At 46.6% G+C, this 16,521-nt stretch overlaps 1 protein-coding gene across 2 annotated transcripts in view; it reads right to left on the bottom strand.

Moving 5' to 3' along the window:
• Window positions 1–4,446: 4,446 nt before the first annotated feature.
• TSNARE1 (t-SNARE domain containing 1) overlaps window positions 4,447–16,521 on the bottom strand; it is a 348,915-nt gene continuing 336,840 nt past the window's right edge. For both annotated transcript variants that reach the window (XM_069731990.1, XM_069731989.1), the window contains one exon: window positions 4,447–4,751. In XM_069731990.1, the coding sequence (XP_069588091.1) occupies window positions 4,656–4,751 (96 nt within the window). In that variant the 3' untranslated portion in view covers window positions 4,447–4,655. The remainder of the gene's footprint in view (window positions 4,752–16,521) is intronic.

Consider the following 16,521-nt stretch of genomic DNA (forward strand, 5'->3'; position numbering starts at 1 on the left):
TGTCGTTTCTATTCTGATGTTCTGCTTCGTCCCCCTGTTTGTTATGGCTAGGACGCACCCGTTTGACGGGAAGGCTCGGAGCTATTCTGGGACCCTAGAGACGCCCCTCTCCACGCTTGCCCCCTATGTCTTCTTAGGTGATGTATGTTAGACAGCCAACCTGTAATCAACTGTCCTGCCTCTGTTCGAAGTAATGCTTGGATTCAGTTACTTCCTCGGCATTCTGGCCACCGGCTACGCGCCTCAGTAGGATGTTGCCGATCTCGGGGCACAACTCCTACTGGTTCTCCTTTGTGCTTTGATCTCGTTTCTCACTTCTCCATAATATACTTCGCTTTGTGTCCTTCCTTTAGATGCCGCCGCAAGGTAGTGGAGGCGCGGCTCTGTAACAATCTATCCTTGTCGCTAAGTCACTGCCAGGTACCCAGGCCTGACAGGGACCCCTCTGAATCTTCCCTGCAACACCCCCTGTCATGGGATGTTGCCTGGACAAAACCCAGCCAACTTCTGACTAACTTCCTATCCAACCCCCAGTTTTACCAAAGTGTGAGGAGTGGCCTAATAAATAGTGCCTTTTGCTCCCCCTGGTGGCCGGAGTGTGAAGTGTAATGTGTGCTTGTGATACCTGGTCAGGTGAACTCCTTTAGTGCCATCAGACGTACCATCACTCCCCTTAGTGGCAGAGCGACATTACTGCAACGACCAGGTCTCTGGGGCACTGCACCTGTGCTATTTGATGATCTGTATTTACATTGCTGGGTCACTGTCAGCGCTGTGTGCGCACTGAGACACTCTGTAGGCGCATGCGCGTCATACTTTTACACTTATGAGCCGCCGCTCTCCGGTGTGTCCTCTCCGCTTGCTCTGTTGTGGGGCGGGTGTTGGCGCCGGCCGCCCCACATGACTGCAGCGGCGATGATGACGTGGATAAGCGGCTGCCTGTTCCTATTGGTTTGTGCAACAGCGTCAATACTTTATTTCTATTGGTACAATTGTACCACATGATCATCTATGCCGGATATATAGGGAGGGTGTATTTACCATCAAAACCACGCCCCCTGAAGAAGGTATACCCGCACCGAAACGTGCGTTGGGGAGTTAGGTCCGATCACGCCAGCCTGTCACACTATGGGTAACTACTGTTTGTAATCTTCCTGCTACTGTGGTTTACTTTGTGGATGTTAGTAGTCCTTATCAGAATGGCTATTACTGTCTTTGATATGCTTTGGGCTGTTTGGAGTGGGTAAGATTAGGAGCGACAGAGGTCACTGAGACCTGTTTTGCTCTCAAACCCCTCCCTTCCCTCTATGCAGTATATGATTCAGCCTCTTTTACTAATATAACTGCATACATCTATGCTGTACATATTGTACCACAGTTACTTAGGATACTTTGTTCACTATATTCTACTATGAAAACCCATCTGTGCAGGCATGCTGTATCGGTACCTATTTAATTGGAGTTCTGTCCTACACCTCTTACTGTCATGTTGTTACATTATACATTGATTGCTCTAAGAACTGTATATATGTACATTAACAGTTCTGTTTTTATCTATTTTGATATTTAATAAAGTTTGTTCACTTTTGTAAAATACTAGCAGTTTTGACTCATTTTCCTCCTTTATTAATAGACTGTGACCTCACTGGGACATCATCCAGTCACAGACTGACCTGCTACATAGACTGCGACCTCACTGCTCTCACTGCGACATCATCCAATCCCAGACTGACCTGCTACATAGACTGTGACCTCACTGCTCTCACTGTGACATCATCCAATCACAGACTGACCTGCTACATAGACTGTGACCTCACTGCTCTCACTGCGACATCATCCAATCCCAGACTGACCTGCTACATAGACTGTGACCTCACTGCACTCACTGTGACATCATCCAGTCACAGACTGACCTGCTACATAGACTGTGACCTCACTGCTCTCACTGTGACATCATCCAATCACAGACTGACCTGCTACATAGACTGTGACCTCACTGCTCTCACTGTGACATCATCCAATCACAGACTGACCTGCTACATAGACTGTGACCTCACTGCTCTCACTGTGACAACATCCAATCACAGACTGACCTGCTACATAGACAGCGACCTCACTGCTCTCACTGCGACATCATCCAATCCCAGACTGACCTGCTACATAGACTGTGACCTCACTGCTCTCACTGCGACATCATCCAATCACAGACTGACCTGCTACAGACTGTGACCTCACTGCTCTCACTGTGACATCATCCAATCCCAGACTGACCTGCTACATAGACTGTGACCTCACTGCACTCACTGTGACATCATCCAATCACAGACTGAGCTGCTACATAGACTGTGACCTCACTGCTCTCACTGTGACATCATCCAATCACAGACTGACCTGCTACATAGACTGTGACCTCACTGCTCTCACTGTGACATCATCCAATCACAGACTGACCTGCTACATAGACTGTGACCTCACTGCTCTCACTGTGACATCATCCAATCACAGACTGACCTGCTACATAGACTGTGACCTCACTGCTCTCACTATGACATCATTCAATCACAGACTGAGCTGCTACATAGACTGTGACCTCACTGCTCCCACTGTGACAGCATCCAATCACAGACTGACCTGCTACATAGACTGTGACCTCACTGCTCTCACTGTGACATCATCCAATCCCAGACTGACCTGCTACATAGACTGTGACCTCACTGCACTCACTGTGACATCATCCAATCACAGACTGAGCTGCTACATAGACTGTGACCTCACTGCTCTCACTGTGACATCATCCAATCACAGACTGACCTGCTACATAGACTGTGACCTCACTGCTCTCACTGTGACATCATCCAATCACAGACTGACCTGCTACATAGACTGTGACCTCACTGCTCTCACTGTGACATCATCCAATCACAGACTGACCTGCTACATAGACTGTGACCTCACTGCTCTCACTATGACATCATCCAATCACAGACTGAGCTGCTACATAGACTGTGACCTCACTGCTCCCACTGTGACAGCATCCAATCACAGACTGACCTGCTACATAGACTGTGACCTCACTGCTCTCACTGTGACATCATCCAATCACAGACTGACCTGCTACATAGACTGTGACCTCACTGCTCTCACTGTGACATCATCCAATCACAGACTGACCTGCTACATAGACTGTGACCTCACTGCTCTCACTGTGACATCATCCAATCACAGACTGACCTGCTACATAGACTGTGACCTCACTGCTCTCACTGTGACATCATCCAATCACAGACTGACCTGCTACATAGACTGTGACCTCACTGCTCTCACTGTGACATCATCCAATCACAGACTGAGCTGCTACATAGACTGTGACCTCACTGCTCCCACTGTGACAGCATCCAATCACAGACTGACCTTCTACATAGACAGCGATCTCACTGTGACAACATCCAATCACAGACTGACCTGCTACATAGACTGTGACCTCACTGCTCTCACTGTGACATCATCCAATCACAGACTGACCTGCTACATAGACTGTGACCTCACTGCTCTCACTGTGACATCATCCAATCACAGACTGACCTGCTACATAGACTTTGACCTCACTGCAATCACTGCGACATCATCCAATCACAGACTGACCTGCTACATAGACTGTGACCTCACTGCTCTCACTGTGACATCATCCAATCACAGACTGACCTGCTACATAGACTGTGACCTCACTGCTCCCACTGTGACAGCATCCAATCACAGACTGACCTTCTACATAGACAGCGATCTCACTGTGACAACATCCAATCACAGACTGACCTGCTACATAGACTGTGACCTCACTGCTCTCACTGTGACATCATCCAATCACAGACTGACCTGCTACATAGACTGTGACCTCACTGCTCTCACTGTGACATCATCCAATCACAGACTGACCTGCTACATAGACTGTGACCTCACTGCTCTCACTGTGACATCATCCAATCACAGACTGACCTGCTACATAGACTGTGACCTCACTGCTCCCACTGTGACAGCATCCAATCACAGACTGACCTTCTACATAGACAGCGATCTCACTGTGACAACATCCAATCACAGACTGACCTGCTACATAGACTGTGACCTCACTGCTCTCACTGTGACATCATCCAATCACAGACTGACCTGCTACATAGACTGTGACCTCACTGCTCTCACTGTGACATCATCCAATCACAGACTGACCTGCTACATAGACTGTGACCTCACTGCTCTCACTGTGACATCATCCAATCACAGACTGACCTGCTACAGACTGTGACCTCACTGCTCTCACTGCGACATCATCCAATCACAGACTGACCTGCTACATAGACTGTGACCTCACTGCTCTCACTGTGACATCATCTGAGCATCAGTTACTTGTGATTTCTGGTGATGGATATTTTCTTGACTCAGAGACAAATATCATTTTATCTATTTTTATTATTTTTAATGCAAACTTCACACACAGATTCATGAGACACAGATAGTAGTATATTCAGTCACCGCGAGCAGGCGGCTGCGTATCACAGTGCAGGCGGAGGTGTAGGAAAGCTGAGAGGCTGCGGGAGACACCACAGGCCGAGGATACATTCACTCCAGCGGGAAGCGTGGAAGAGAATCTTCATATTTGTCTATTTTCTAACGCAGACAACAATGATGATTATAACCACCAAAACTACGACGATCCCGGTGGAGATGAGACAACACTTCACCTTCCTGGCACGTCTCTGAAAACACAAAAGAGACAGTTACACATACTGCGAGACCATCTTTACATATTCCTTGTGAAGAGAAGTACATACAGTACAGAACAAAAGTTTGGACACACCTTCTCATTTAAAGATTTTTCTGTATTTTCATGACTATGAGAATTGTACATTCACACTGAAGGCATCAAAACTATGAATTAACACATGTGGAATTATATACTTAACAAAAAAGTGTGAAACAACTGAAATTATGTCTTATATTCTAGGTTCTTCAAAGTAACCACCTTTTGCTTTGATGACAGCTTTGCTCACTCTTGGCATTCTCTTGAGCTTCAAGAGGTAGTCACCGGGAATGGTCTCCAACAATCTTGAAGGAGTTCCCAGAGATGCTTAGCACTTGTTGGCCCTTTTGCCTTCACTCTGCGGTCCAGATCACCCCAAACCATCTTGATTGGGTTCAGGTCTGGTGACTGTGGAGGCCAAGTCATCTGGTGTAGCATCCCATCACTCTCCTTCTTGGTCAAATAGCCCTTACACAGCCTGGAGGTGTGTTTGGGGTCATTGTCCTCTTGAAACAAAAATGATGGTCCAACTAAACGCAAACCGGATGGAATAGCATGCCGCTGCAAGATGCTGTGGTAGCCATGCTGGTTCAGTATGCCTTCAATTTTGAAAAAATCCCCAACAGTGTCACCAGTAAAGCACCCCGACACCATAACACCTCTTCCTCCATACTTCACGGTGGGAACCAGGCATGTAGAGTCCATCCGTTCACCGTTTCTGCATCGCACAAAGACACGGTGGTTGGAACCAATGATCTCAAATTTGGACTCATCAGACCAAAGCACAGATTTCCACTGGTCTAATGTCCATTCCTTGTGTTCTTTAGCCCAAACAAGTCTCTTCTGCTTGTTGCCTGTCCTTAGCAGTGGTTTCCTAGCAGCTATTTTACCATGAAGTCCTGCTGCACAAAGTCTCCTCTTAACAGTTGTTGTAGAGATGTGTCTGCTGCTAGAACTCTGTGTGGCAGTGACCTGGTCTCTAATCTGAGCTGCTGTTAACCTGCGATTTCTGAGGCTGGTGACTCGAATAAACTTATCCTCAGAAGCAGAGGTGACTCTTGGTCTTCCTTTCCTGGGGCAGTCCTCATGTGAGCCAGTTTCTTTGTAGCGCTTGATGGTTTTTGCAACTGCACTTGGAGACACTTTCAAAGTTTTCCCAATTTTTCGGACTGACTGGCCTTCATTTCTAAGGCTGTGTGCACACGTTGCTGATTTTTCGCAGCTTTTTCGCTATAAAAAGGCTATAAAACCACAAAAAAAGCATACATTATGCATCTCATCATTTAGAATGAATTCCGCAATTTTTGTGCACATGGTGCGTTTTTTTCTGCGAAAAAAACGCATCGCGGTAAAAAAACACAGCATGTTCATTAATTGATGAACGCAGCATGTTCATTGATTTTTTGCGGATTTCCCACTAAACAATGCATTGGGAAATGTCCGGAAAAAAAAAACGCACCAAAAAGGTGGTAAAAATGTGCAAAAAACGCATGCAGATTTCTTGCAGAAAATTTCAGGTTTTTCTCAGGAAATTTCTGCAAGAATTTCTGAACATGTGCACATAGCCTTAAAGTAATGATGGCCACTCATTTTTCTTTACTTAGCTGCTTTTTTCTTGCCATAATACAAATTCTAACAGTCTATTCAGTAGGACTATCAGCTGTGTATCCACCAGACTTCTGCACAACACAACTGATGGTCCCAACCCCATTTATAAGGCAAGAAATCCCACTTATTAAACCTGACAGGGCACACCTGTGAAGTGAAAACATTCCCGGTGACTACGTCTTGAAGCTCATCAAGAGAATGCCAAGAGTGTGCAAAGCAGTCATCAAAGCAAAAGGTGGCTACTTTGAAGAACCTAGAATATAAGACATATTTTCAGTTGTTTCACACTTTTTTGTTAAGTATATAATTCCACGTGTTAGTTCATAGTTTTGATGCCTTCAGTGTGAATGAAGAAATTTTCATGGTCATGAAAATACAGAAAAATCTTTAAATGAGAAGATGTGTCCAAACTTTTGGTCTGTACTGTAGGTGTCCCTGAATCCATGCTGAGGTGTAACTTCAGTCTTGTGGGCCTCAATGTAAATGCTCCGAAAAGACCCCATCTATCTAAAGGCTTTAGTGGAAGTGAAATCCACCATAGATATACCTCTAATGCCGTGGCCAAGGCTGAATAGTTCTCTGATGCCCCTCCCCTTTCCACACCCTCATGCATGGACCGCCTCCCTCTAGTTACACCCCTGAGGATCTTGATCTGGTTTATCTTGTCCTGTTAAGTTGTTACAATTTCTGCCTTAAAGGGGAGTTGCCGTCTCAGGGTTGACTGCTAAGAATCCCACCATCCTGGAGGGGCTTTGGTGTGCTGTGGCCCCTGACAAAGGAGCGAGCTGCAGTATGGCCACATTTCATGTGAATGAGGCTGTGCTGATACACAGCGTAACAGTGGGAGTGATGCTATACTGGAAGATACAGCATCTGGGACGAATACCCCTAAATTGTAAGATCGTGGGGGTCCTGACAGTCTTCCAATTATAAAGGCTTCTTAGCAAAATGGGAACCCTTTATTCATTTTGAAGTGTTTTCCATTTCTTTTTCCAAATATCTGTTTCTACCATTGTGACTTCACCAAGACAAGCTGAACTTTTCCGTTACGGAGCTCGAAACTCTCTAAACAGTCAATAGATTTACATGCTAGCATTCTCATTGCTTACATCCACCACTAGGGGGAGCTCACTGAACAGTGGTGTACACAGATTCCGCTGTACTCTTCAGGATGTCTTCAGTAAGCTCTAAGGCTCCCTCTAGTGGTGGCTGCACTCAGCCAGAACTTTATCATGTTACTCTAGCTAGCTGTAGGAAGGAAAACAGGAGATATTTAGATGTCTCAGAAAATTAGAGCATTGCACCCTATAAAAAAATATAAACTAAATCCATTTCCGGATTAGGTCTTAAAGGGCTCATTACATATTCTGCAACATCAGCTACAGCCCAAGTCCATGGCTGAAGCGTAAAAAGGCCGCGAGTGCTGATTTCACTGCTCGGAGGGAATGATTTCTGTGCACATTACTGCCATGTAGCGGATGAGAATGTAAATCAGCAATGTGCGATGTTTATGACGGGAGACAATAAACCTTATGTCACCTCCAAATTGGTTCTGCCTCCGCAGCAGTAGCTACAGTGCAGGGGACATACGTCTCCATAAATCCCCGTTATAGGCGCTGAGTGGGACTATGATGGGGTCACCACCTGTTCCCGGCTCAGTTATTTCGGAAACTGCGGCCGTTTGTTGTTGTTGCTTGCGTTAATTATGATTTGGCACGCAAGGGGTGAACCTGTGAGTCATCGTAGACCCCAGTATTCAGGACGCCTACGGGCATTTATACACTCAGCAGCTGCCAAGATGTTAAAGGGGGTTTCCAGGTTTTATAAAGAGCAGGGAATGGGTTAAATAAAATAAAAACAACAACAACAAAAAAAAACATCTATACTTTATGCTGACTTCCTTCTGTGAAGGCTGCACTCAATCACTGATCTCACTTAGCAATGATTGGCTGCAGTGGTCTGCAAGCAGACCGTGATGGCAGCAGAGGGTCGGAGGGTCGAAGAGGTAAGTTCAGTCTCTTGGCAAAAATCTGTATAAATCCCTGAGAGCCCCTTTAATATGGCCATACGCTTCAGATCGATTTTGGACTACAGCTATTAATCCCAACGCTCTAGCGCAAATGGACGCTCACATCTGGTGTGTAGTGAATGAGGAAAGTAAGTCACTGCCACAAGGCAGCTCTGGGGGCAGCTTATCTCCCTTGAGCAGCAAACGAACGGGCATGTTGAAATCCAACTGACCGATCCTCCTCTTCCATCAAGGAACAGTGAGGAGGTCCTCATACATTGGATGGTCTTAACTGGCCCACTGATTTTGGACTACAGCTATCAATCCCAACCCTCTAGTGCAAATGGACGCTCACATCTGGTGTGTAGTGAATTAGGAAAGTAAGCCACTGCCACAAGGCAGCTCTGGGGGCAGCTTATCTCCCTTGAGCAGCAAACGAACGGGCATGTTGAAATCCAACTGACCGATCCTCCTCTTCCATCAAGGAACAGTGAGGAGGTCCCCATACATTAGATGGTCTTACCTGCCCCACTGATTCTTTTCCTACAGTGCTATCATATAACTACTGCTCCTAACATGCCCCCGGGGTCACTGCTTCATTGGGCAGATCACTTGTGTTTAAAGGGGTTTCCCGTTGGCACCACCATAAGGGATGGTGGTGGCAAGTGGCAAACCCGTTACATTCTAAGGTTTTGAGCATGAAGTCTCTCCATTGGGTGGCTCTGAATCACTAGTTAACCCCTTTAATTGAATCAGCATTTAAACCACTGAACGGCTAATGTATGGCCATCCGCGTCTTCCCCTGGGGTTCCTTTATATAAGGCAGGGTTGTCCACAAGTGGGAACTATACTTTTCTCATTGCTTTGCTCGTAACCCTCTAAGATGTCTAGATTTTTCCCAATTTTGAGGCATCAATTTTTATTTTTTTGATATTTCCCAAAAACGTTTATGCTAAAGGTCTTGTTGACTAAGTCTCCCCCATGTTAGTCAGAAATGGAGTGGGCAACTAGTACAGCGATTTGTCTCCGAGATAAGGAGGATGGAGACTTGGTCCTCTTGGCATGGTGGCCCTCTCTACTCTATGTCACCGGTTCACCCAGTTTTGCGGTATTTAGGGCAGCCAATCTATGATAATTCAGATGTTCCAGGAGGATAAATGTACATGTCTAAGTTCTCTCTTCCTCGTAGTCATCTTTTTAAAGACCTCGAGAATTGCTCCATCAGCTGAAAAAAAATAAATTACCATTTTAGACGTGAAGCGCTGCCATATGAAAGGCTTTTATCAGTCCGGGGGAGGACGGTGACTTTCTGGATTAAGCATCGAATCCCTCATGAAAGTAGGGCTGGAGAATAAGTTATTTATCCTGTAACTCTTTCTAATCAGCGACTTTGTTATCGCGGCTCCTCAGGCGTCTTTAAGTGATAAGCGGTTAGCATCTCCTTATCCCTCCGGTCTTGAACTCATTGATACGTGGACATTCGGGAAGGCGCAGCGTGGAAGGGGCTCGCGGCTGAGTGACGTCGGCTTTGTGAATGACAAGTTGGAATGGAAGGATTCGTGGATGTAGGGGACTCCTGCAACTCACAAAGATCCCCTGACCCAATTTTCCTCTCTTAGGTATAGCAAGGAAACTGGAGGCTCAGAGAAGATTTAAGGTGGACGCCGTGGTCCATGGAGAGTGATGAATTATCTACAGTTTTCTGGTTTTGTTTCTTTCTCTCCTTCAGCCAAGAATCATATTTTTTTTTTTGTTCCGACTGGTTTCTACCATATTGAAAAATAAAATTTGAATTGAAAAAATGCAAAAATGGAATTCTGCCATTGTCTTTGGGTTTTATGTTTATGGCGTTCATTATGCAGTGAAAATGACCTGACGACATGATTGTCCCGGGGAGTAAATTATGGCGATACCAAACATGGGTATTTTTTTATTACATTTTAGTGGTTAACAAAAAATTTGAACTTTATGAAAAACAATGTGCTTTGTGTTACCGCAACTTCTTAATTTTTTCGCTGATGGATTTGCGTCCTGAGCTGATGGGTCTTTGGCGGGACTATTTTGTGGTGTATGTGATGATTTTGATTTAATTTTGGGGGGGGGAAGCTACGGTGACCGAAAAGCAACAATTCTGTCGGTTACATTTTTTTTTTCTGCTTTTAAGCTCTAAATCATTTTAAATTTTTATATTGAAGATTGTACAATTATAATAGGGAATATTTATTCAGTTTTTTTTAAATTGTTTTTTTAATCTTTGAATTTGGAAAAGGGCAAGATTTAAACTTTTATCCTTTTTTAATATTTCTTAAAACATTATTTTTTGTTTTACTTATATTCTTAGTCTCCTTAGGGGACTTGAACCTGTGGTCTTTTGCACGTTTGTACTAAACCGCAAATCAATGGCATTACAGTAAATAGTTAAATTGACGTTCTCCTGCAGACTGGGACTTAAAGAAGGACCAACGTGACAGCAATGCTCAGTGCCTGACGATACCAACAAATTGCAGGATAATTGGGTTTTCTCCTTCATGATGATTCACAGAGGTGAAGGGAACATTTCCCTTTTTATTATCCAGAGACTGATTGTAGTGATTCGATTTTATTGCTACATGAACAGTTGTGATGACGAAGATCCAAAAAGCAGAACTCACGAATGAGACCTGCCTTAGGGTTGACCACCCTGGACAATCCTTTTAAGTGATGTCATAATGCAGGTGTGGTCATGTTTTTTGAACAGGTCAGGTTGCTCAAGCATCCAGAAGCTAAACTGTATAATGGAGCATCTCACCTACTATGGGTCACTTCTAACACTAGACCCCAGGGTTTGGGGGGGGAAATGGCTACCTCTTTAACCACCCAAAGTTACATTCCTACTAAAACGAGTGGATCTCCTGTCAGGGTTAGAAGACTTCTCTTCTGTTTTTCTTGTAGGGGCTTTATGCTCTTCAGGACTTCGATAGGTGTCTACTTACTCTTCGAAAGTCGTCTCGAAAGCTTGCAATTTGTTACCATCTTTTCAGTTAGCCATTAAAAGGTATCAACCACTGAGGACTCTCAATTCTAAATATTTTTCCATCTACTGGCTAACACGGTACCAAGATATATATCTTTCCTGTACTTACTCTTCAGCACCAGAGGAGAAGCAAGGCCATCCTGACTAATGGACCAAAGAAGACAAAGACGTAGGTAGAGGGAGCAAAAATAATCAAACAGTAGAAAGCTTAAAGTGGGTCATGGCCGTCGCAACGGATGGACAATAGAAAATAAATATAAGACCTCCTAGTGATCTTGGACCTTAAAATCTTGACCTTAAAATCAATTTTTTGACCTTGAAGCTGACAAGTCAATTTTCTATGCAGTTGGGCTAAGCTGCGTTCTGGGAGAGCGCCATTATTCTCCATAAAGTTGGCAGTTCTGTCCCCGAGCGAGCACCGTATGTTACCGCAGGTAGCAATCATCAGGAATATCGCCGCCATCAGCTCACCTCCGTGTATAATGAAACCGTTACACCCGCCGTCCCCTCGCGTCTGACAATGCAAAGCTGACATTAATTGGGCTACAATCAAGACAGTAATTTGGGATAATTGGATTTCCGCAGTCAGAAGCTATAAAGCTGTTACGTTATGACATCGTTACGGTACAACAATAAACCGCCAAATGTCGGAGATACGTGGAATTTACAGCACTGGGGGAGGAGGGGACGACGGGTCCGGTCCCTGGGTAGCTTAGAAGGATGACATAATGTAGAAAAGAGAAAAAAGTTCACCGGATTGCCAACATGTCCAAATTTAGTCCTTCACCGCCTGGAACAAAGCCGCTGCAGGGCGGTAATCAGAGGAAAGGATGAGTGGTTGTCCAGTCTAGTCCAAGAAAATAAAATCACTTGTTTATTTGAAACAATTGAAATCCATATTAAAGAGGGGAATGAAAAATGCTCATCAACGCGTTTCACATGCTGTGTGAGTTCCTAAGCATGAGGAGACCTCAGTTTCTCGCCTTTTGACCATGCCGTCAATATCCGCTCTGACCGCCGTCATGAGAGCCTTGACTTATCTGCTCTTGATCTGACGATTAATGCTTAGTTTGGCGTTCCAGCCTCCAGGTGGGAGTTGCAGCTTCTCAAGAGAAGGCGAGATCATCTATCAAATTTTTGTCTCCTTTCTATCTCCCTTGACCTCCTAGATTAGTCCCATGACTGTCCTCTGGTCTTTCTCCTTGACCTTTCATTCTTCCATTCTTGGCCTAACCTCAGGTATTGCCCAACTATACTTTTTCTCCTGCCTCCTGAATTCACTCAGAAAACTGCTAAAATCCATCCTGCTAACTGTAAGATCAGGTAACAGCTGTTTATTGCAGACTATGGAATTGGGAGGATTAGTAGAGAGAAAGAAAGAGGCATAAGGAGGCAGACATGCAGAGATTTTGCTGCAATTTTCTAGTGATTATTTTATCTCACCCCAGAGCAGGATTCACAGCTACATTCCTCACTACTGCTGTATACTGCACTCCCAGCTGTAGTTTTCTAGTAAGTTTGTTACCTCTCCTGAAAGCTGCATTTATAACTGTACTGCTCATTACTTCTGTATAATGTTCTGCATTGTAGTGGAGTGCTTTATATCAACCTCCCTGTCACGATTCCCCTGACCGCTGTCACCAATTGGTCAGGATTCCCACCGTGACCGTCACCCCTACGTCACGGATTGAGGTGACTTTAGGCCAACAGACGCCTATCACATGTGCAGGGGGGCTTATCTTAGTTATCCCTCCACTCCACGATGTGATGAAAAAACAAACACAAGGCTATTGACCTCTTAGTTTACAACAGGGGCTTATTCTAGGTATCCCACTGCTTTCAATATACCACAAACTGCAGGGATTTATGTATATCCCACTTACAGTTCCACTTAACACTTGCAGCTCTCTGGCGCCCCCCTTACTCTCAGGTCAGATTAGGTACTGCACCCTGGGTAATTAGTCGCCAGAAAGGCTGCCTTCTATGTACTGGCTATTGGGCACGCTGCAGCGACGCGATAACTACTCCCACTCAGGCAGGAACAATAATTATCAACGCCGCAGTCACTGCAGCATCACTCAACAGTCTGCACACGGTATCGCCGCCACCAGCTTCGATTAAACGGGTCCGAAGCTAACCCAACACAACAGTAACAGTAGCGTATTTTCCCTTCAAGAGACTTAGGGTACGGTTTAGAACAGGAGAACGGACTAATATATAATATTATATCCCATAAAAAATCAGGCAGTGCTTTATCAAAAATATTTTATAAAGATGTTATAAATGAGACAATTGCAAATATGTACAAGGGTAATTATGAAATAAACAGGGAGTAAATAAGAAAAGGTAACACTCACATGTTCTCAGTTCAGGTCAGGCAAAACCATGCTGCAGGCAGACCCCCAGATGTCCCAATGCATAGTACAGATCAAGTCCTCAGGCAACAAAACTCCAACTGCTGGCTGGGTTAAGTGTGGGGGCTTATATACTCCAGCCTTGGGGCATCACTAATGATATTCACTGAGGTCTCCGAGATATTTACGTTGTGAGACTCTCAGGACAAAGACATTCCTGACTAAGAAGGGAGGGACCACAGGTGGCTTTGCATGATTGGTCACCTGCAATGTAAGGCCACACCCTGCTCACACACAGCTTCAGGTTACCCAGTGTTTGTCCTAGGGCTGATTGGTTGTATTCAGGAAGGGAAAAAAGAGGGGGGGGGGTTTACAGCGACCATGTGTTTCACAGCACCATGGTTAGCGGTGCCGAATTCCCTCAGCTATGGTGCTAAAAGGCAGAGAAACTACTACCGATTTTATACATTGTCCTCACACCTCCCCCTTTTGGTCTGCGCTAGGGAGGCAGAACCCCACGGTATGCCTCCATGAGCACCTCAGTAGGTTCACCCTGGCGGGACAGTCCATCTGCATTCCCATGCTCTTTGCCCGTTTTGTGTTCAATGGTGAAGTCAAACTGCTGAAGGGCAAGGCTCCAGCGTAGCAACCTGCCGTTGGTTCCACACATGGCGTTTAGCCAGCGCAGAGGGTTGTGGTCGGTCACCACAGTGAAGGGGCGACCGTACAAGTAGGGCTGCAAGCGCTGCAGGGCCCAGACTATGGCCAGGCACTCCTTCTCGATGGTGGAGTAGGCCACTTCCCTCGGCAAAAGCTTCCGGCTCAGGTATAACACGGGGTGTTCTTGGTCCTTCGAGTCAACCTGGCTGAGCACAGCACCAAGGCCAAACTCGCTAGCGTCGGTCTGCACCATGTACGGTCGACTGCTGTCGACTGCTTTCAACACAGGGGCGTTGCACAGTGCGGTTTTCAATGCCTGGAAGGCCCCCTCACAGCCATCTGTCCAGTTGACGATGTGGGGTAGCTTCTTCCTGGTGAGGTCCGTCAAAGGTTTTGCCAGGCTACTATAGTGCTGTACGAAGCGCCTATAGTACCCTGCAGTGCCCAAGAAGGACATCACCTGTTTCTTGGTCACGGGAGTGGGCCAGTTCACGATCACTCCCACTTTGTCAGGCTCTGGCTTCAGGGTGGTCCCGCCTACCCGGTGCCCCAGGTGGTGAACCTCCCTCATGCCCATCTGGCACTTTCCGGGCTTGATAGTCAGTCCTGCTTGGTGAATTCGCCTGAGCACCTCCTCGAGATGCTGCAGGTGTTCCTTCCAGGAGGGACTGAAGATGGCAATGTCATCCAAGTACGCCACGGCGTACGTCTCCAGTCCCTGAAGCAGGAGGTTGACCATCCGCTGGGAAGTGGCAGGGGCATTCTTCATGCCGAAGGGCATGACCGTGGACTCGTACAGTCCGAAGGGCGTGATAAAGGCGGACTTCTCCTGCGCCTCGGGGCTCAGGGGAATCTGCCAGTATCCTCTACTCAAATCCATTATTGTCAGGTATTTTGCGCCAGCTAACTTCTCAAGCAGCTCCTTGATGCGCGGCATGGGGTGCGCGTCAGAGGCTGTGATGGCGTTGAGCCCCCTGTAGTCCACGCAGAAACGGGTGGTCCGGTCCTTCTTTGGCACGAGAACTACAGGTGAGGCCCACGCACTCTTTGACCGTCGAATCACCCCCAGCTGTAACATCTCATCAATCTCTTGGCGCACAATCTGCTGCACCTGGTCAGAGATTCGATAGGGTGTTCGCCGTAGTGGGGCGTGATTCCCGGTGTCCACCTCGTGGACTGCTAACTCAGTCCTCCCAGGTCGGTTGGAGAACACGAAGTGGAAAGGTTCCAGTGTGGTTTGCAACTGCACCCGCTGGGGTTCAGTTAACGAGGCGCTTACCTCCATATCCTCGATGGACCCATTGGCCTTGGCTTGGGCCAGCAAGTCCAGGAGGATGTCTTCCTCACCGTTTTCGGGCAAGCTGCAGACCGGTAGGACGAAAGGTTCATGTTCGTGATGAGCCTTCATCATGTTGACGTGAAAGGCCTTTCGCCTACCCCGAGCGTGGTCAAGCGTGACCACGTAAGTGACCGGGTTGAGCTGTTGGTGGACGACGTACGGGCCCTCCCAGGCGGCCTGAAGCTTATCCGTTGGTACGGGGACCAGCACCCACACCTTTTGACCCACGTGGTAGGTCCGCTCCCGGGCGTTCTGGTCGTACCAGTGCTTCTGATCAGCCTGAGCCTGCGTCATGTTGTCATGCACCAACTGCGTCAAGGTCTGCATCTTGTCACAGAAGTGCATGACATACTCCACTATGGACACTTCAGAAGGGTTCAGCTCCTCTTCCCAGGATTCTCTTACCAACCCAAGGGGTCCCCGGACTCGCCTGCCATACAGGAGCTCGAAGGGGGAGAACCCTGTCGAGGCCTGCGGAACCTCTCGGTAAGCGAACAGCAGGTGTGGGAGGTACCGCTCCCAGTCGCGCCCTTGAGTCTCAACCAGCATGCGTAGCATCTGTTTGAGGGTACCATTGAAGCGTTCACACAGGCCATTGGTCTGTGGGTGATACACACTCGATACCAGGTGCTTCACCTGCATTCTCTTACAGAGAGCCTCCATTAGGCGAGACAAAAATTGGGTCCCTTGATCAGTAAGCATTTCCCTGGGAAACCCTACACGTGAAAAGATGGCCAACAGGGC

Source organism: Ranitomeya imitator, chromosome 6 (assembly GCF_032444005.1).
Source record: "Ranitomeya imitator isolate aRanImi1 chromosome 6, aRanImi1.pri, whole genome shotgun sequence".
Taxonomy (NCBI): domain Eukaryota; kingdom Metazoa; phylum Chordata; class Amphibia; order Anura; family Dendrobatidae; genus Ranitomeya; species Ranitomeya imitator.